This window comes from Centropristis striata, chromosome 14 (genome assembly GCF_030273125.1).
Source record: "Centropristis striata isolate RG_2023a ecotype Rhode Island chromosome 14, C.striata_1.0, whole genome shotgun sequence".
NCBI lineage: Eukaryota > Metazoa > Chordata > Actinopteri > Perciformes > Serranidae > Centropristis > Centropristis striata.
Window position 1 is genome coordinate 36,520,940 of NC_081530.1, and position 20,000 is coordinate 36,540,939.

A 20,000-nucleotide genomic window follows, 5' to 3' on the forward strand; every position below is an offset into this window, starting at 1 on the left:
TGAATGTTTCTAAAAGTTTCTGAACGTTTCTGAATGTTTCTGAACGTTTCTAAACGTTTCTGAATGTTTCTAAAAGTTTCTGAACGTTCCTAAACGTTTCTGAACGTTTCTGAATGTTTCTGAACGTTTCTGAACGTTCCTAAACGTTTCTGAATGTTTCTAAAAGTTTCTGAACGTTTCTGAACATTCCTAAAAGTTTCTGAACGTTTCTGAACGTTCCTAAATGTTTCTGAACGTTTCTGAATGTTTCTAAAAGTTTCTGAACGTTTCTGAACGTTCCTAAACGTTTCTGAACGTTCCTGAACGTTTCTGAACGTTTCTGAATGTTTCTGAACGTTTCTGAATGTTTCTGAATGTTTCTGAATGTTCCTAAATGTTTCTGAGCGTTCCTTAACGTTTCTGAACGTTTCTGAATGTTTCTGAACGTTTCTGAACGTTCCTAAACGTTTCTGAAAGTTTCTGAAAGTTTCTGAACGTTCCTAAACGTTTCTGAACGTTTCTGAATGTTTCTAAAAGTTTCTAAATGTTTCTGAACGTTTCTGAACGTTTCTGAACGTTCCTAAACGTTTCTGAAAGTTTCTGAACGTTTCTGAACGTTCCTAAACGTTCCTAAACATTTCTGAAAGTTTCTGAACGTTTCTGAACGTTCCTAAACGTTTCTGAATGTTTCTGAACGTTCCTGAGCGTTTCTGAAAGTTTCTGAACGTTTCTGAACGTTTCTAAAAGTTTCTGAACGTTTCTGAACGTTCCTAAACGTTCCTAAACGTTTCTGAACGTTTCTGAAAGTTTCTGAACGTTTCTGAACGTTCCTGATGTTTCTGAACGTTCCTAAACGTTTCTGAACGTTCCTAAACATTTCTGAAAGTTTCTGAACGTTCCTAAACATTTCTGAAAGTTTCGGAACGTTTCTGAACGTTCCTAAACGTTTCTGAACGTTCCTGAGCGTTTCTGAATGTTTCTAAAAGTTTCTGAATGTTTCTAAAAGTTTCTGAACGTTTCTGAAAGTTTCTGAAAGTTTCTGAAAGTTTCTGAACGTTTCTGAATGTTTCTGAAAGTTTCTGAACGTTTCTGAACGTTCCTAAAGGTTTCTGAACGTTTCTGAACGTTCCTAAACGTTTCTGAACGTTTCTGAATGTTTCTAAAAGTTTCTGAACGTTTCTGAACGTTCCTAAACGTTTCTGAACGTTCCTAAACGTTTCTGAACGTTTCTGAATGTTTCTGAACGTTTCTGAATGTTTCTGAATGTTCCTAAATGTTTCTAAATGTTTCTGAGCGTTCCTTAACGTTTCTGAAAGTTTCTGAACGTTCCTAAACGTTTCTGAACGTTTCTGAATGTTTCTGAACATTTCTGAATGTTTCTGAACGTTCCTAAACGTTTCTGAATGTTTCTGAACGTTTCTGAATGTTTCTGAACGTTCCTGAACGTTTCTGAACGTTCCTAAATGTTTCTGAATGTTTCTGAACGTTCCTGAACGTTCCTGAACGTTTCTGAACGTTCCTAAATGTTTCTGAATGTTTCTGAACGTTCCTGAACGTTTCTGAAAGTTTCTGAACGTTTCTGAACGTTCCTAAACGTTTCTGAAAGTTTCTGAACGTTTCTGAATGTTTCTAAAAGTTTCTGAAAGTTTCTGAAAGTTTCTGAACGTTCCTAAACGTTTCTGAACGTTTCTGAATGTTTCTAAAAGTTTCTGAAAGTTTCTGAACGTTTCTGAACGTTTCTGAACGTTCCTAAACGTTTCTGAAAGTTTCTGAACGTTTCTGAACGTTCCTAAACGTTCTTAAACATTTCTGAAAGTTTCTGAAAGTTTCTGAACGTTTCTGAACGTTCCTAAACGTTTCTGAATGTTTCTGAACGTTCCTGAGCGTTTCTGAAAGTTTCTGAACGTTTCTGAACGTTTCTAAAAGTTTCTGAACATTTCTGAACGTTCCTAAACGTTCCTAAACGTTCCTAAACGTTTCTGAACGTTTCTGAAAGTTTCTGAACGTTTCTGAACGTTCCTAAACATTTCTGAAAGTTTCTGAACGTTTCTGAACGTTCCTAAACGTTTCTGAACGTTCCTGAGCGTTTCTGAATGTTTCTAAAAGTTTCTGAATGTTTCTAAACGTTTCTGAACGTTTCTGAACGTTTCTGAAAGTTTCTGAAAGTTTCTGAACGTTTCTGAACGTTTCTGAATGTTTCTGAAAGTTTCTGAACGTTCCTAATTTTCAGTCAAACACTCCTGAACGCTCCTCTGACTCGTCTCTCATGTTTCTAGTCATCATGTTGTTGATCGTCTCGTTGCCACGGTGACGAGAACCAGCTGAACCCTGTTTAACCTGCAGTTACACAGACCTGAGGGGACAGGACTCTGACCCACACACACACACACACACACACACACACAGGAGATATAACATGTTAACTAATGAGCTTTAGAGCTGTTTGTAGTTTTATTTTGAAACTCCGTCACGCTAGCAGCTTCCTCTCAGTTTCTCCTGCAGCTGTGTCTGTGTGTCTGTGTGTGTGTGTGTGTGTGTGTGTGTGTGTGTGTGTGTGATATTTTCCGTGTTCGACCGTTAAACTTTCCTGTAACGTCTCGATGATGAAAGAGTCTTTGTGAAGCTGCAGATAAAAAACAAAAACCCTCCATATAAAAAACCCTCCATATATATATATATATATATATATATATATATATATATATATATATATATATATGCAACTTTAATGTAAATTTACAGTTTTGTTAAAATGTTTAAGATGTTTTGGAAAAATTAAATTATATATGTATATACTTTTATATTTGAGTTAATAAACAAAATATTCCAGTTTTGCTCTCAGATGATTCAACAGAATCATGGGAGTCTGAACGATGCGTTCACTGACTCACAGCTGCTGCTGTTGTTGTTGTTGTTGTTGTTGTTGTTGACGACGCTCAGCTGACCTCAGATCAGGAGCCTCGTTCTGTTTCTGTTCTTTAGAGGAAAGTTAAACTATAAATATGTTATTAAAATGATTGAATATGAGAGAATCAGAAACTATAAACATCTGAAGCTTTTAAAGGTTTCTGCTGTTTACACAGAGCCGAGGGGAGAGGACAGGAGAGGCTGTTTACACAGAGCAGAGAGGAGAGGACAGGAGAGGCTGTTTACACAGAGCAGAGAGGAGAGGACAGGAGAGGCTGTTTACACAGAGCAGAGGGGAGAGGACAGGAGAGGCTGTTTACACAGAGCTGAGAGGAGAGGACAGGAGAGGCTGTTTACACAGAGCAGAGAGGAGAGGACAGGAGAGGCTGTTTACACAGAGCAGAGAGGAGAGGACAGGAGAGGCTGTTTACACAGAGCTGAGAGGAGAGGACAGGAGAGGCTGTTTACACAGAGCAGAGAGGAGAGGACAGGAGAGGCTGTTTACACAGAGCTGAGGGGAGAGGACAGGAGAGGCTGTTTACACAGAGCAGAGAGGAGAGGACAGGAGAGGCTGTTTACACAGAGCAGAGAGGAGAGGACAGGAGAGGCTGTTTACACAGAGCAGAGAGGAGAGGACAGGAGAGGCTGTTTACACAGAGCAGAGAGGAGAGGACAGGAGAGGCTGTTTACACAGAGCAGAGGGGAGAGGACAGGAGAGGCTGTTTACACAGAGCAGAGAGGAGAGGACAGGAGAGGCTGTTTACACAGAGCTGAGGGGAGAGGACAGGAGAGGCTGTTTACACAGAGCAGAGAGGAGAGGACAGGAGAGGCTGTTTACACAGAGCAGAGAGGAGAGGACAGGAGAGGCTGTTTACACAGAGCAGAGAGGAGAGGACAGGAGAGGCTGTTTACACAGAGCAGAGAGGAGAGGACAGGAGAGGCTGTTTACACAGAGCAGAGGGGAGAGGACAGGAGAGGCTGTTTACACAGAGCAGAGAGGAGAGGACAGGAGAGGCTGTTTACACAGAGCAGAGAGGAGAGGACAGGAGAGGCTGTTTACACAGAGCAGAGAGGAGAGGACAGACACAATATAAAGTGTTTAAAACTTTTATTATTTTCAGGACGTCGTTAGCGTAGCTTAGCATAAAGTTGCTACTTTGAGTTCTTTCACAGTTTGAACATTTTAGGGATGAATATGTTTATTATTGACATGTTTGAATAAACAATAATATTTATATTTATGTCTGTATATATAAATGTAAAATTGTCAGTTTGTGTTTCAGCGTTTAGATTCAACAACAAACAGAAATGTAACTTTTTATCTAAACAGACGAGAGTTAATGCCTGTTAACACACGTCAGCTGTGTGTGTGTGTGTGTGTGTCTGTGTGTGTGTGTGTGTGTGTGTGTGTGTGTGTGTGTGTGTGTGTGTGTGTGTGTGTGTGTGATGATGTCAGAGAACAGGAACGTTCTCGTCTCTCCGTCAGTTTGAATTCAGGAACTCAAAGTTTCTGTTTGTCTGAAAAAACAACGTGAGAGGAAGTAAAAGTACCTGAAGTACTGCAGAGTATTTATACTGCAGTATCTGAAGTACTGCAGAGTATTTATACTGCAGTATCTGAAGTACTGCAGAGTATTTATACTGCAGTACCTGAGTCTGTAGAGTATTTATACTGCAGTACCTGAGCCTGTAGAGTATTTATACTGCAGTACCTGAGCCTGTAGAGTATTTATACTGCAGTACCTGAGCCTGTAGAGTATTTATACTGTAGTACCTGAGCCTGTAGAGTATTTATACTGCAGTATTTGTAGTATTTGTATCTGAACTCTGTGGCTGCAGCAGTTTGTTTCTGTTCAGAAACGTGAAGCAACACGTTCACATTCTTCTGTTATCAGACCTGCAGCCTGTCCTCTCCTCTCTGCTCTGTGTAAACAGCCTCTCCTGTCCTCTCCTCTCTGCTCTGTGTAAACAGCCTCTCCTGTCCTCTCCTCTCTGCTCTGTGTAAACAGCCTCTCCTGTCCTCTCCTCTCTGCTCTGTGTAAACAGCCTCTCCTGTCCTCTCCTCTCTGCTCTGTGTAAACAGCCTCTCCTGTCCTCTCCCCTCTGCTCTGTGTAAACAGCCTCTCCTGTCCTCTCCTCTCTGCTCTGTGTAAACAGCCTCTCCTGTCCTCTCCCCTCTGCTCTGTGTAAACAGCCTCTCCTGTCCTCTCCTCTCAGCTCTGTGTAAACAGCCTCTCCTGTCCTCTCCTCTCAGCTCTGTGTAAACAGCCTCTCCTGTCCTCTCCTCTCAGCTCTGTGTAAACAGCCTCTCCTGTCCTCTCCTCTCAGCTCTGTGTAAACAGCCTCTCCTGTCCTCTCCCCTCTGCTCTGTGTAAACAGATGTCCAGTGAATATTTGTCATGTGACAAAACTATCAATGAAGACACAAAATACAAAAAAAACACAGAATCACAAAAACATTTACTAAAAAAGGACATAAAATTACCCAAAATTATAAAACAGACATAACATTTAAAAAAACAAACACAAAATTACCACAAAAAGACACAAAATTAGTGTATTACACAGTATTGTCCATATTGAAGGATTATAATGTTTCTTCTGTCCTAATTCCTATTTTTTTCCCTCTTACATGTCAGCAAAACCTTTATTTTCATATTTCACTTTTTGAAACTGTTGTTGTGTATTTTATTTATTTAGTTAGTTAGTTGTTTGTTTGTTTGTTTTGTGAGGTCAAAGGTCACCTGGATGTTTTCAGTTTGCTTCATCTGAAAAACAACAAGAAGAAAAAAAAACCTCCAGAAAGTCTTTAATCTAAACTTTACCAGCCTCACAGAGTGTGTGTGTGAGTGTGAGTGTGTGTGTGTGTGTGTGTGTGTGAGTGTGTGTGTGTGTGTGTGTGTGTGTGTGTGTGAGTGTGTGTGTGAGTGTGTGTGTGTGTGTGTGTGTGTGTGAGTGTGTGTGTGTGTGTGTGTGTGTGTGTGTGTGTGTGTGTGTGTGTGAGTGTGTGTGTGAGTGTGTGTGTGTGTGTGTGTGTGTGTGTGTGTGTGTGTGTGTCTCTGTGTGTGTGAGTGTGTGTGTGTGTGTGAGTGTGTGTGTGTGTGTGTGTGTGTGTGTGTGTGTGTGAGTGTGTGTGTGTGTGTGTGTGTGTGTGTGTGTGTGTGTACCACACCCAGTCTCTCGTCATGCTTCATGTTCTTCATGTTCTTTCTGTCTGAGACACTTTGTTCTCGTTGTGAAACTCTGAGGAGGAGAAACTGAATCATTGATTCAGTTTAAATAAATAAAAACTATAGAAACGTTTTGTTGTGTTTCTCTGAGACGATTTAAATCTTTTTATAGAATCTTCAACTGTCAAATCAACCAAAGACAGAAAAACAGAAACAGACAAACAAGAAGAAAAAAACCTGACCAAAGTCTCTCAAAACACCAAAACACTCAACTAATAAACGATGTTTCATGATGAAATATTATATTATATTATATATATATTTATGATTAAAAAACTAAATGAAACGTTTCTTCTCTTTGTTCACAGATGAAACTCGAAGCCGTCGTCTCTGTTTGGATTTAAACTTGTGGATTATTATTTTTCATCAGTGGACGTCAGCAGAGTTTTAATATTTTTGTGGAATTATCGGACGCAGAAAGTTTCCTCCAGACGTTTTCCTGTCTGGACCTCCCTGAGTGTGTGTGTGTGTGTGTGTGTGTGTGTGTGTGTGTGTGTGTGTGTGTGTGTGTGTGTGTGTGTGTGTGTGTGTCTGATGCCCGTGGGCGTCCCGGCTGCAGTTCCTCCTCCGGCCTGCAGGGCGGCAGCAGAGCGCGGCGGCCGGTCGCTGGACAGGCGCCGCGGCGTCGCCATGAGCGACTTCTGGCACAAGATGGGCTGCTGCCTGGTGGCCAAACCCCCCCCGGTGAGACACACACACACACACACACACACACACACACACACACACACACACAGATTTAAAAAAGTTTGCTGTACTAAACAATATATACAGAAATAAAAATGTCTCTAGTCTGAAGTAAATACAGATTTATATGACAGCGTATTAGGGCCAAGGATTAAAAAAAAGGCAGATTTATGAGGAAAAAAGTGGCAAATTTTCGGAAAGTGGCAAATGTTCGGGAAAAAAAAGTAGATTTATGAGATTAAATTGGCAAATCTAGGGGGAAAAAAGTAGCAAATTTATGAGAAAAAAGTGGCAAATCTATGAGGAAAAAATGGCAGATTTATTAGAAAAAAGTAGCAAATTTATGAGAAAAAAGTGGCAAATCTATGAGGAAAAAATGGCAGATTTATTAGAAAAAAGTGGCAAATCTACGAGAAAAAGTAGATTTATGAGATAAAAGTGGCAAATCTACGAGAAAAAACTCACAGATTTATGAGAAAAAAGTGGCAAATTTATGAGAAAAAAAGTGGCAGATTTATGAGGAAAAAGTGGCAAATTTACGAGAAAATGTAGATTTATGAGATTAAAGTGGCAAAATCTACGAGAAAAAAGTCACAGATTTATGAGAAAAAAGTGGCAAATTTATGAGAAAAAAAGTGGCAAATTTATGAGAAAAAAGTGGCAAATTTACGAGAAAATGTAGATTTATGAGATTAAAGTGGCAAAATCAAGGAGAAAAAAAGTGGCAAATTTATGAGTTAAAAATGGCAGATTTATTAGAAAAAAGTGGCAAATCAATCTTGGAGAAAAAAGTGGCAAATTTATTAGAAAAAAGTGGCAAATTTACGAGAAAATGTAGATTTATGAGATAAAAGTGGCAAATTTTGGAGAAAAAAGTCACAGATTTATGAGAAAAAAGTGGCAAATCTACGAGAAGAAAAGTGGAAAATCTACAAGAATAAAATTGCAGATTCATGAGATTAAAGTGGCAAATCATAAAACCCGTATGTAGACGTTGAGGAAGAACTGAGGATGCTCAGAGTGAAGTCGGGTCGCTGATCGGAGCTCCGGGTCGGACTAGAACTCTTTCTGTTGGAGGGAAACTTTCAGCTGTTTTTCTCTCTGAGTGGCGTCAGAAGGAACAGCAGCAGCTGCTCTGATTGGTGGACGCCACCTGGCCCTGGTTGCTTAGCAACCAAAGCCTTAAATACTCTGAGTTGCAGGATTTCAGGATCTTCAGAAGTTTATAAAACGTATTTGTGGCTCTTTAACGTCGCGACCGGAAACTAAAGTCTGAGAGGGTTTTATCTGTCACACACACACACACACACACACACACACACACACACACACACACACACACACACACACACTGACTTCATGTAAACAAAACTTCCTCTGTGCTGAGAAACGTTCTGCACAGAAGACATCAAAGCTCCTGTATTAAACTGTTTAAATGGTTCTTATTTAACAGTTAGAAGGTTTTTAATTTGAGCAGAAAATCAGAAATAATAAAGTTAAACTTGAGCTTCAATAAAAAGACATAAAATTACAAAAAAAGGACATAAAATGAGTAAAATGACATAAAATGACCAAAAAAAGACACAAAATGACCAAAAACGACAAAAAAAGACATAAAATTTAAAAAAAAGGACATAAAATGAGTAAAATGACATAAAATGACCAAAAAAAGACACAAAATGACCAAAAACGACCAAAAAAGACATAAAATTACAAAAAAAAAGGACATAAAATGAGTAAAAAGACACAAAATGACCAAAAACGACCAAAAAAGACATAAAATTACAAAAAAAAAGGACATAAAATGAGTAAAAAGACACAAAATGACCAAAAACGACCAAAAAAGACATAAAATTACAAAAAAAGGACATAAAATGACCCAAAATGACCAATAAAAGTCATGAAATGACCAAAGAGAGATAATAATCCAGTTAGAGTGGAGCTGAGTGGACCGTTAGAGGAAGCAGGTGGCACAACTTCCTCTTCCTGTTTCAGCGTGACCTCTGACCTCCTGCAGGACGCCACCGCCCATCAGCTGCTTCAGCTCCTCTTACTCCTCTTACTCCTCTTACTCCTTTTACTCCTCTTACTCCTCTTACTCCTCTTACTCCTTTTACTCCTCTTACTCCTCTTACTCCTCTTACTCCTTTTACTCCTCTTACTCCTCTTACTCCTCTTACTCCTCTTACTCCTCTTACTCCTCTTTCACTGAACCAACTCCTCCTCAAGGTCTGACAGGAAGAACTGTCATAATTAAAGCAGCTCAGAATGATTTATTTTCCTGTTTGTTAATCAAACATGTCATGTGTTGGTGTTTTAATAAATCCTCTGAGTCTCTGAGCTGCTGCTGTTGTTGTTGTTGTTGTTGTTGTTGTTGTTGTTGTTGTTGTCTAACAGATGTTACACAACAGTTTTTATCCACCAGGCTCCGTTTATCTGCCACAGAGTCTCTGATCAGGAGAGATTTATCATTTATTATAGAAACTCTTTTTAGGTTTTAGGTTGTCAACATTAAATCAGCTGATCAATAAATACAATAAATGAATAAAAAGCTGCAAAAAACATGAAGTCAGTGTTATAATATCAGTCATGTTTTAATGTTTTATATTAAAATCCTAAATAAATAGATGCTTATTAACATTATTGTGTTTTTATGTGTCAATAACAGCATCATAAATGTGTTTATGATTAGATTATTATAAGACGTTTATAATTACGTCTTTAGTTATTTATTTGAATAGAGTTTGACTTTAACTATTATATTATTGTCATTAAACTGTTTTTGTTGATGATCAATTCATCCTAAATGATGCTTTTATTACCAGTAAACCTGAAGAGAGAATTATTATTATTATTATTATTATTATTATTATTATTAATAATAATAAGATGGATTAATAAGTCCTTTTCTTTATGTATTTATTACAGTTTAAATGCTTCCTGCAGATTATTTAAGTATATAAATTCAATTCAAAGAACTTTATTGTTCCGTTAGGAACTTCACATGTGGAGGAGCAGCAACAATAAACAATAAACAATAAACAATAAACAATAAACAATAAACAATAAACAATAAACACACACACCATCAGCCCACACTAGACATATGGCAGGTAATAAAGTCTTTGCTGAGCCGAGTGAATAAATAAGTTATTAATATTTGATAGAATGATTTGAGTTGTGTTTAGTTCTCATAGACCGTCTATGGTTCCTCTGAGACATGTGGAGGTGTCAGGACGGGTGGTGGAGCTGCACTTGGTGCAGTTTGTGGAGTTTTGCTGCGTTCGAGTGCACTCGGAACTCAGAAAGATCCAAATTGGAATTCTGACTTCCGAGGTAAATACGTTTCATTGCTCTGAAAACAAGATGGCCGCCACAGCACAGTGATGTTTGTATGGACGTCTTTGGAGCATTTAAAAGTTATTCTGGAGAAGAACATCAGCTACATCAGCTGTTAGCAACAAACGCTACATTAAAGGACACATAACAGACTAAATGTTGAAGATAAACTGACTGTTTACCTCATATTTCTGACCTACCCGCTGCTTGGATCCTACCTGAGTTCCCGAGTCAGAATCCCGAGTTCAAGGGCCGTTCTGTTGCACTTTTCCCACTCGGAGGTCGGATCTTTCCGAGCTCCGAGTGCAATCGAACGCAGCATCACTGGAGGAAAGAGCCGCTGTGGCTCCTGGAGGTGATGGAGTCGGTTAGAAGGTGTTTATGTGTCGTCTCTCTGCTGGTTGACAGGCAGAGGGGGGAATACTGACATTTAGGGCAATAATGTAAGTTAGCACAACAAAGGAAGCCAGTTGTCTGCTCAAAAACAAGTTGGTGAGTTGTTGTTACTTATATCTTTAAGTTGGGGTTCACAACAAGGGACAATAGTTCTGATAACTCTTATTTCTTTGTTGGGAAATGCGGGAAAGCGGTGAAATTCTGTCATTAGCGAAAGCTAGCGGCTAACTGATGCTAGCGGCTAACTGATGCTAGCGGCTAACTGATGCTAGCGGCTAACTGATGCTGGTGGCTAACTGATGCTAGCGGCTAACTGATGCTGGCGGCTAACTGATGCTAGCGGCTAACTGACGCTAGCAGCTAACTGATGCTAGCGGCTAACTGATGCTGGCGGCTAACTGATGCTAGCGGCTAACTGATGCTGGCGGCTAACTGATGCTAGCGGCTAACTGATGCTGGCGGCTAACTGATGCTAGCGGCTAACTGACGCTAGCGGCTAACTGATGCTAGCGGCTAACTGATGCTAGCGGCGCTGCTTGTTACAGCTACAAGAGTAGCCATTAGCGTATCAATGCTAACTCAAAATTGTGGTCGCAACATTAGCTGACATTTCATAGCGGCGTTACAATCGTGCCAATTCAGCACATTGCAGAAGTTAGCAGAAGTAAGGATTAAAAGTTATTACAATGTAAAATTATAAGTTAGTACAACTTACAGTTGAGTTGACAAAAATCTGAATTCAGAGTTGAGCAAACTCAAAAACAAAACTTAAAATATTTAGTTTAATTGTCCAACTTAATATTTTATGGAAGTTTGTTGCCTTGAAGTTTAGAGTTGACCAACTTTCCTCTTGTTGCAGAGAGTTATTAGTTGTTATCAGAGTGAAGAAGTCCGACTGGAGCTGGTCTGATGACCTGGTGGACTCCATGATGATGGAGGTCTTGTCTGGGTTTGTTGGTGTAGAGCAGGGGTGGTCAACATGAGGCCCGGGGGCCACACACGGCCTCAGCCTCACCTGAAGTGGCCCTCAGTACAACTACTGAGCAGGAAATGTTAAAAGCAAAGTGTAAAAATGCACAAAATGACTTCTTGTAATGAATGTTGGTCTGCTGTTCTTGGTGGTTATTAATACGTGGTTATTATTTATTTGTATTCCTGTTTGTTAAACATTCAACACTCATCATGTCTGCTGTTGGACTTGTTTGTTGTTTTGCTGTTAAACGTATTTTTCTTGTGTTGTAAATGTTGATCAGTGAGTCAGAGTGAAACATATTGATCAGGTGTTATAGACGAGTTATAATGTCATATCTTATATTAGCTGCTTTATTACGTCTGCTGTTGGATTTGTTTGATGTTTTGCCGTTAGTGAAGTTATCAGCTAGTTTTTTTATGTTGTTAATGTTTATTCAGTGGTCTTTTTGGTCATTTCACGTCTTTTAACGTTATTTTTTGGTCATGTTACGTCTTTTTTGGTAATTTTACGTCTTTTTTGGTAATTTCACATCATTTTTTGGTCATTTTAAGTATTTTTTGGTCATTTTACGTCTATTTTGGTAATTTCACGTCATTTTTTGGTCATTTTACGTCTTTTTTTGGTCATTTTACGTCTTTTTTTAGTTGGACGATAGCGGTCCATCGTGTCAAGATGGCGCCAGTGTGTGTGGCGAGCCGTCAGATGCTCCGACTGTTGTGTGTGTTTCTACTGCTTGTATCACTTGTTTCGCAAACTGTCAACTCTCTGCTGGTGTATGATCGCCAAACGCTGCTACACCTGAGAATATCCGACAAACAATTCATCAACTTCGAGTATAACGGACAAAAAACGTCTCCCTTCCTACTGAACATCCCGTCATACCTCTGCCGCACTCCTGTGCTACCTCCGCGGCGTAAACGTCACCGCCGTCGAGGTGAGCGGAGTGGCTGTCTGGTGAGGCTGAGGGCCGGGTTGGTGCGTCCTGATCGAGGTGGATATGGAGCGGGACCTCGCCTTTGTATCTCCCGACGTTTGCTGGACCCTGTCGCTGCCTGGTTGGTACCGGTGGCGGGTTCGGATTGGATGTTCCAGCCCCGTGGACCCTGCTGCTGCCTGGTTGGTACCGGTGGCGGGTTCGGATTGGATGTTCCAGCCCCGTGGACCCTGCTGCTGCCTGGTTGGTACCGGTGGCGGGTTCGGATTGGATGTTCCAGCCCCGTGGACCCTGCTGCTGCCTGGTTGGTACCGGTGGCGGATTGGATGTTCCAGCCCCGTGGACCCTGCTGCTGCCTGGTTGGTACCGGTGGCGGGTTCGGATTGGATGTTCCAGCCCCGTGGACCCTGCTGCTGCCTGGTTGGTACCGGTGGCGGGTTCGGATTGGATGTTCCAGCCCCGTGGACCCTGCTGCTGCCTGGTTGGTACCGGTGGCGGATTGGATGTTCCAGCCCCGTGGACCCTGCTGCTGCCTGGTTGGTACCGGTGGCGGGTTCGGATTGGATGTTCCAGCCCCGTGGACCCTGCTGCTGCCTGGTTGGTACCGGTGGCGGGTTGGATGTTCCAGCCCCGTGGACCCGGCTCTCCTTGTCCCCGCCGGCGCGGAGTGAATCTGGGGAACCTGCGGCCTCTGTGTCGGGTCTCCCTGTCAGCTGCTCGCCCTGACCCGCCGGCTCCTGCCCGGTTTGGCTTGGTAAATGCCAGATCGCTTGGGAACAAATCATTCATCCTTAAGGATTACTTCATGTCGCGGGAATTGGATTTCCTGTTTATTACCGAGACCTGGCTGAGTGTTGGTGAGTCCGGTGTCTTTTCAGAACTTCTACCTGTTGACTGCTCCTTTTTTAACTCTCCTCGAACGTCTGGCCGAGGTGGAGGAATTGCGACTGTTTTTAAGAGTGACTTTAAATGTAAACAGTTATCGCCGTCATCCACGTTCACCAGCTTTGAACTCAGCTTGTTTGAGCTGGGGCGTCCGCACACGGTGCTGTGTGCGGTGGTCTATCGGCCCCCCAAATATAACTTTTTAACTGACTTTTTAACAGAGTTTTCTGTGTTTTTGGCAGATACCATGCCAAAATATGACCGGGTCCTTATTGCTGGAGATTTTAACATTCATGTGTGTTGCCCTGAAACCCCTTTGGCGAGTGACTTTTTAAACATCATTGACTCTTTTAATCTCACGCAGTGTGTACTGGGGCCGACACATGAACGAGGTCACACACTTGATCTGGTTTTAACTCATGGTTTGCCTGTTCTTAACCTGGAGGTCTGTGATGCTGTTTTCTCGGATCACATGCCTGTACTTTTTGAAGCTGCTGTTTGCCGTAACACTTTTAAACCTCGCGCTGCTGCTCGCAGATGTCGAGTCATTAACTCTTTCACTGCTGCTCACTTCTCTGCAGTCTTCAGTCAGAGCTGCATGACTCCTCAGTCTGTGTGTGACGACACAGAGTCTCTCAACTCTTGGTTCCTGGACACCTGTCAAACTGCTATAGACACTGCTGCTCCTTTGAAGACCAGGCAACAGAGAACTAAATCAGAGCCTTGGCTAAATGAAACGACCCGCATGGCCAGACAGGAGTGTCGAAGAGCGGAACGAAAATGGAAAAAGGACAAACTACAAGTGTCTTTTCAGATATTGAGGGATTGCTGGCGTCATTTCCAATCCACTGTAAGAGAGGCAAAAAGAAAATATTTTTCTGATATTGTTATGGTGAACCGTCATAAACCTCGTGTGTTGTTTAAAGTAATTAACTCTGCTCTTAATGCACCACCTACTGGATTTGATGCCTCTCCTGCTCTGTGTGAGAACTTTCTTCAGTACTTCACTAATAAGGTTGCCTCTACCAGAGCACTTATTTCACCTCCTGCTTCTGATCCTTCAGTGTTTGTACCCTGCTCTGCTGTTTTTGACACCTTTGAGCCTGTGACCTTGCCCTTTGTGCAGGAGATTGTGTGTCATTTGAAGCCCTCGGGTTCGCCGGGTGACACTGTCCCGCCCCGATTGTTTAAGGAGGTTTTTCCCACTCTTGGCCCATCCTGTCTCACAGTAATTAATAGCAGTCTGTCCTCTGGAGTAGTCCCTTTTAAATTTTAAACATGCTGCGGTGCAGCCTCTGTTAAAAAAACCTGGGCTGGATCCTACTGTCTTGGCAAATTTCAGACCCATCTCTAAACTGCCTTTCATCTCTAAAATTCTAGAGAAGATAGTTTATGCTCAGCTCATGGACTTTTTAAATGCAAAAAATATTCTTGAGATCTTCCAATCCGGTTTTAAAACATTGCACAGCACAGAATCAGCGCTTTTAAGAGTTTTTAATGACATCTTTTTAGCTACTGACTCTGGTCATTGTGTTGTCCTGGTGCTTTTAGATTTGTCTGCTGCTTTTGATACAGTGGACCATGAAATCCTGTTGGCTGGTTTGGAGCAGTGGGTGGGCATCAGTGGCACAGACTGGAATGGTTCAGGTCCTACCTGTCACATCGGACTTTCTGTGTCAGCCTTGGTGACTCTGTGTCCTCCACTGCTCCTCTCTCATGTGGGGTCCCGCAGGGCTCTGTGCTTGGCCCGCTTCTTTTTTCCCTGTATCTACTGCCACTTGGGTCCATTCTCAGAAAACACGGAATTTCTTTTCATTGTTATGCAGATGACAGTCAAATCTATGTCCCCCTCAAAAAAGATGACTCGTACTGTATTGACTCACTCCTAAGGTGCCTACATGACATCAAAGCCTGGATGGCCTCAAACTTCCTGAGTTTTAATGAAAAAAAGACCGAAGTCATGGTCTTTGGTGGCTCTTCTGTAACCCCCCCCCTGGTTGATCTGGGTTCTTTGGCACAACATCATAAGCCAATTGTGAGTAACCTGGGGGTTAAAGTGGACGCTAATCTTAAATTTGACAGCCAGATCAAAGCTGTGGTGAAGTCCAGTTTCTTCCAGCTACGGCAGCTGGCAAAAATAAAACCACTCCTGCAAACACGGCACTTTGAGACAGTAATCCATGCCTTCGTGACCACTCGGCTGGATTACTGTAACGCACTTTATATGGGGGTTAGTGGGTCCTCCATTGCCCGCCTTCAACTGGTCCAAAATGCTGCTGCACGTCTTTTAACTGGCACAAGAAAGTATGAGCACATTTCACCTGTTTTAGCTTCACTGCACTGGCTGCCCGTTCATTTTAGGATTCATTTTAAAATGATTTTATTTGCTTTTAAAGCTTTAAATGGTCTTGCTCCTCCTTACCTCTCTGAGCTGCTGCACCCCTACTCTCCTACCCGCTCTCTCAGGTCAGCTGACCAGCTGCTCCTGGTACCAGAGCTCGGCTGAAGCTCAGAGGGGAACGAGCTTTTGCCATCGCAGCTCCAAAACTGTGGAATGAATTGCCGCTGCACATCAGACAGGCCTCCTCACTGTCTCATTTTAAATCTCTTCTTAAAACCCACCTCTTCTCGTTGGCTTTTAACACCACGTAGAGTGTTGATTTTATGTTGATTTTATGTTGATTTTATGATTTTATGATTTTTTTGTTTTTATTGTATTCATGCATATTTTATTTTGTGCGGGCAGTACATTTTACATTTTATTTTATTTATTTTTATCCCATTTTTAATTTATTTTATCTTATTGCATCTACTGATCTATTGTTTACTACATCTCTTTGTATTGTGTTATGTATTTATTGTTTGTGCAGCACTTTGGAAACCTTGTGTTTGCTAAAAATGTGCTATATAAATAAAGGGGATTGGATTGGATTGGATTTTACGTCTTTTTTTGGTCATTTTACATATTTTTTTGGGCATTTTACACCTTTTTTGGTCATTTTATGTCTTTTTTTGGTCATTTATAGTCTTTTTTGGTCATTTAATGTCTTTTTTTGGTCATTTTACGTCTTTTTTGGTCATTTTACGTCTTTTTAAAGTCATTTTACGTCTTTTTTGGTCATTTGACGTCATCATGATCATCGTGATCATCTGTTTCTACTGACACCAGCTGCTGCTTTCACTGGTTCACTGGTTCCCTGGTTCACCGGTTCACCGGTTCCCTGGTTCCCTGGTTCCCTGGTTCACTGGTTCCCTGGTTCCCTGGTTCACTGGTTCACTGGTTCCCTGGTTCACTGGTTCCCTGGTTCACTGGTTCACTGGTTCCCTGGTTCACTGGTTCACCGGTTCCCTGGTTCACTGGTTCCCTGGTTCCCTGGTTCCCTGGTTCACTGGTTCACTGGTTCCCTGGTTCACTGGTTCCCTGGTTCACTGGTTCACTGGTTCCCTGGTTCACTGGTTCACCGGTTCCCTGGTTCACTGGTTCCCTGGTTCCCTGGTTCACTGGTTCACTGGTTCCCTGGTTCCCTGGTTCACTGGTTCACCGGTTCACCGGTTCCCTGGTTCACTGGTTCCCTGGTTCCCTGGTTCACTGGTTCACTGGTTCCCTGGTTCACTGGTTCACTGGTTCCCTGGTTCACTGGTTCACTGGTTCACTGGTTCCTTGGTTCACTGGTTCCCTGGTTCCCTGGTTCACTGGTTCACTGGTTCCCTGGTTCCCTGGTTCACTGGTTCCCTGGTTCACTGGTTCCCTGGTTCACTGGTTCCCTGGTTCCCTGGTTCACTGGTTCACTGGTTCCCTGGTTCCCTGGTTCACTGGTTCCCTGGTTCACTGGTTCACTGGTTCCCTGGTTCCCTGGTTCACTGGTTCCCTGGTTCACTGGTTCCCTGGTTCACTGGTTCACTGGTTCACTGGTTCCCTGGTTCCCTGGTTCCCTGGTTCACTGGTTCCCTGGTTCACTGGTTCCCTGGTTCCCTGGTTCACTGGTTCACTGGTTCACTGGTTCCCTGGTTCACTGGTTCCCTGGTTCACTGGTTCCCTGGTTCACTGGTTCACTGGTTCCCTGGTTCACTGGTTCACTGGTTCCCTGGTTCACTGGTTCACTGGTTCCCTGGTTCACTGGTTCAGGGTGTTGAGGTCAGATAAAGGAACTGGCGTCTTGTTGTTTCTGTAGAGAGATATACTGTATAAAATAAACCATAAAGAGTCTCTGCCTGCCTGTCTGTCTGTCTGTCTCTCTGTCTGCCTGTCTGTCTGTCACTCTGTCTGTCTGTCTGTCTGATTGACATGATGGATGATGTGAAGACGCTTCGCTGGTTTTAACTCACAGGAAGTTGTTGTTGTTGTTGATGTTTATAGAATATAGTTTGAGGCTGTTTACACCAGGACGCTGGCGGGTAAAAACCACTAAATATTAATGTGGAGCCTTTAGTTTAGACGCTGACGTGTTTTAAAATGTGTAAACTTAGATCCTCTCCTCCGACAAGACACAAAACTCTGATCTGATCTGCTCACGTCACGTATGTGTTTACGTCACATACATGCTCCAGGACAGGAAATAAAGAAACGTGGGATTATTTCCATGGTGGGACCTTCAAGCTGCTCTGGCAGCTCTAATAAACTTACAGGAGTCTTTCCACCAAATGTCCAGGATATGTACAGATAGTATTAGTGAACAGAGAAGGATCTGGAATTACCTCCATCACATTCTGGATGCAGCGATTGGTGGGAGGAGCCAGACGGCTGTGAACGAGACCTGGGAGATCTAGTGATGGAGGAGAACTTTGTGGAAGGAGTAGCTGATGAAAACTTCTGCATGCCCAAAGATGCTCTTATGGCTTTAAGTGATGCCGCCTGGCTGCATACAATCACATTCACACACTTTAGATCACCGTATCAGCAGATTTCCTCCTGAAAACGCTCGTCTAAACGAGACGCCACTTTAGTCTTCTGTTCAGACCGTCACCATGGAAACGGAGCCTTAATAGTCTATAAATTATAGTTTTAATGAAGTTTCATCAGTGAGTTCTTCATCACAAACATTTATTCACCTGAAGGTTTCTCTCTGTGAGAAACCAGCAAAAACACAGCAAATATAATAAAAACAGACATTATCCTTAGAGTTTCAACTTTCTGACGGTCCTTGAACTGATCATCAGTTACCAAGGTTTCTTATAAACAGTCACCAAAGCTTCTCTGAGAATGTGTCCTTAGTCATTTTATGTCTTTTTTGGTTGTTTTCTGGCTTTTTATAGTAATTTTTCATCTTTTTGGTCATTTTACATCTTTTTTAAATTCATTTTATATTGTTTTTCGGTCATTCTGCGTTGTTTTTTGGTCATTTTATGTCTTTTTTTCTGTCATTTTACATCGTTTATTGTCGTTTTGTGTCTTTTTTCGTCATTTTACATCTTTTTTGTTGTTTTGTGTCTTTTTTTGGTCATTTGACGTCTTTTTTTCGCTCATTTTACATAGTTTTTTGGTCGTTTGGTGTCTTTTTGTTGTCATTTTTCATCTGTTTGGTCATTTTACATCTTTTTTAATTCATTTTACATAGTTTTTCGGTCATTTTATGTTGTTTTTTGGTCATTGTTTTTAAGTATTTTTCCTTTTTCTTTTTTGATCATTTGTGTTTTTAAACATTTGTGACACTTGTGGGAACTTGGAAATATGAATATAAACACTTCTCTATTTTATTCACATTTAAAAAAACATTTTTTCATGTTTCCTGGTTTCTGTTATTCTAATTATAATATTCTAACTGTCATTGATTCACAGAGATGAAAGAGATTTATAGATATTTAATATGAAACACAGAGATGATCATGTATAAAATATATAATATATATAAATATAAAATGTATAAAAGTTCAAGTGAATCTGGAATCAGAAGTTTGTTCCAGCAGCAGTAAAGTTTCTCCTCCTCTTCCTCCTCTTCCTCCTCTTCCTCCTCTTCGTCTCTATTTATACTTTCTGTTTGTTCCATTGTGACACTGCAACCACACACACACACACACACACTTCCAGGTCCAGTCAGACGTTGAATCTTGTTGTTGGAACTTTGTTTCACAGGTTTATTCTTTAGTTTGTTTTCTTAAAATGTTTCTTTTTTAGTCATTTTATGTTGTTTTTTGGTCATTTTGTGACTTGTTATCGTCATTTGACGTCTTTTTAAAGTCTTTTAACGACGTTTTTTACGTCTTTTAACATCTTTTTTTGGTCATTTTCAGTCTTTTTTGTAATTTTCCACCTCCTTTTGGTAATTTAACATCTTTTTTTGTCATTTTATGTTGTTTTTTTGTCGCTTTGTGTCTTTTTATAGACGTTGACACATCTTGTTGTTGGAACTCGACTTTGTTTTGCAGGTTTATTCTTTCATTTGTTTTTCTCGTCTGAAGAAAAACAGAAAATTTTCTGTCAGAATCAAATTTAAGAGTCGATACAGAAATAATTCTTTTTACTTTTGTAAACTTTGCACGACGAGCCTCGATGCTGCATTCAGGTTGTGTTGGAATAATCGGAAAAATAAGTTCCCGACTTGGAAGATAAAGAAATATTGTGATTCTGAACACATGAAAGATCCAGATGTGACGTTTTTTTATTTTTGTGGATCACATGTTGATTTTTTTTCTATTTGATGTAATAATTTATTATTGAAGTGAGATTTTTTAT

General features: G+C 41.2%; 1 protein-coding gene across 1 annotated transcript in view; it reads left to right on the forward strand.

Annotated features, from left to right (window-relative positions):
- Window positions 1-20,000, forward strand: part of cdc42se1 (CDC42 small effector 1) — a 26,842-nt gene that overhangs the window by 1,985 nt on the left and 4,857 nt on the right. The window contains exon 2 of the mRNA XM_059350642.1: window positions 6,425-6,800. Coding sequence (XP_059206625.1) covers window positions 6,651-6,800 — 150 coding nt within the window. The 5' untranslated portion in view covers window positions 6,425-6,650. The remainder of the gene's footprint in view (window positions 1-6,424; window positions 6,801-20,000) is intronic.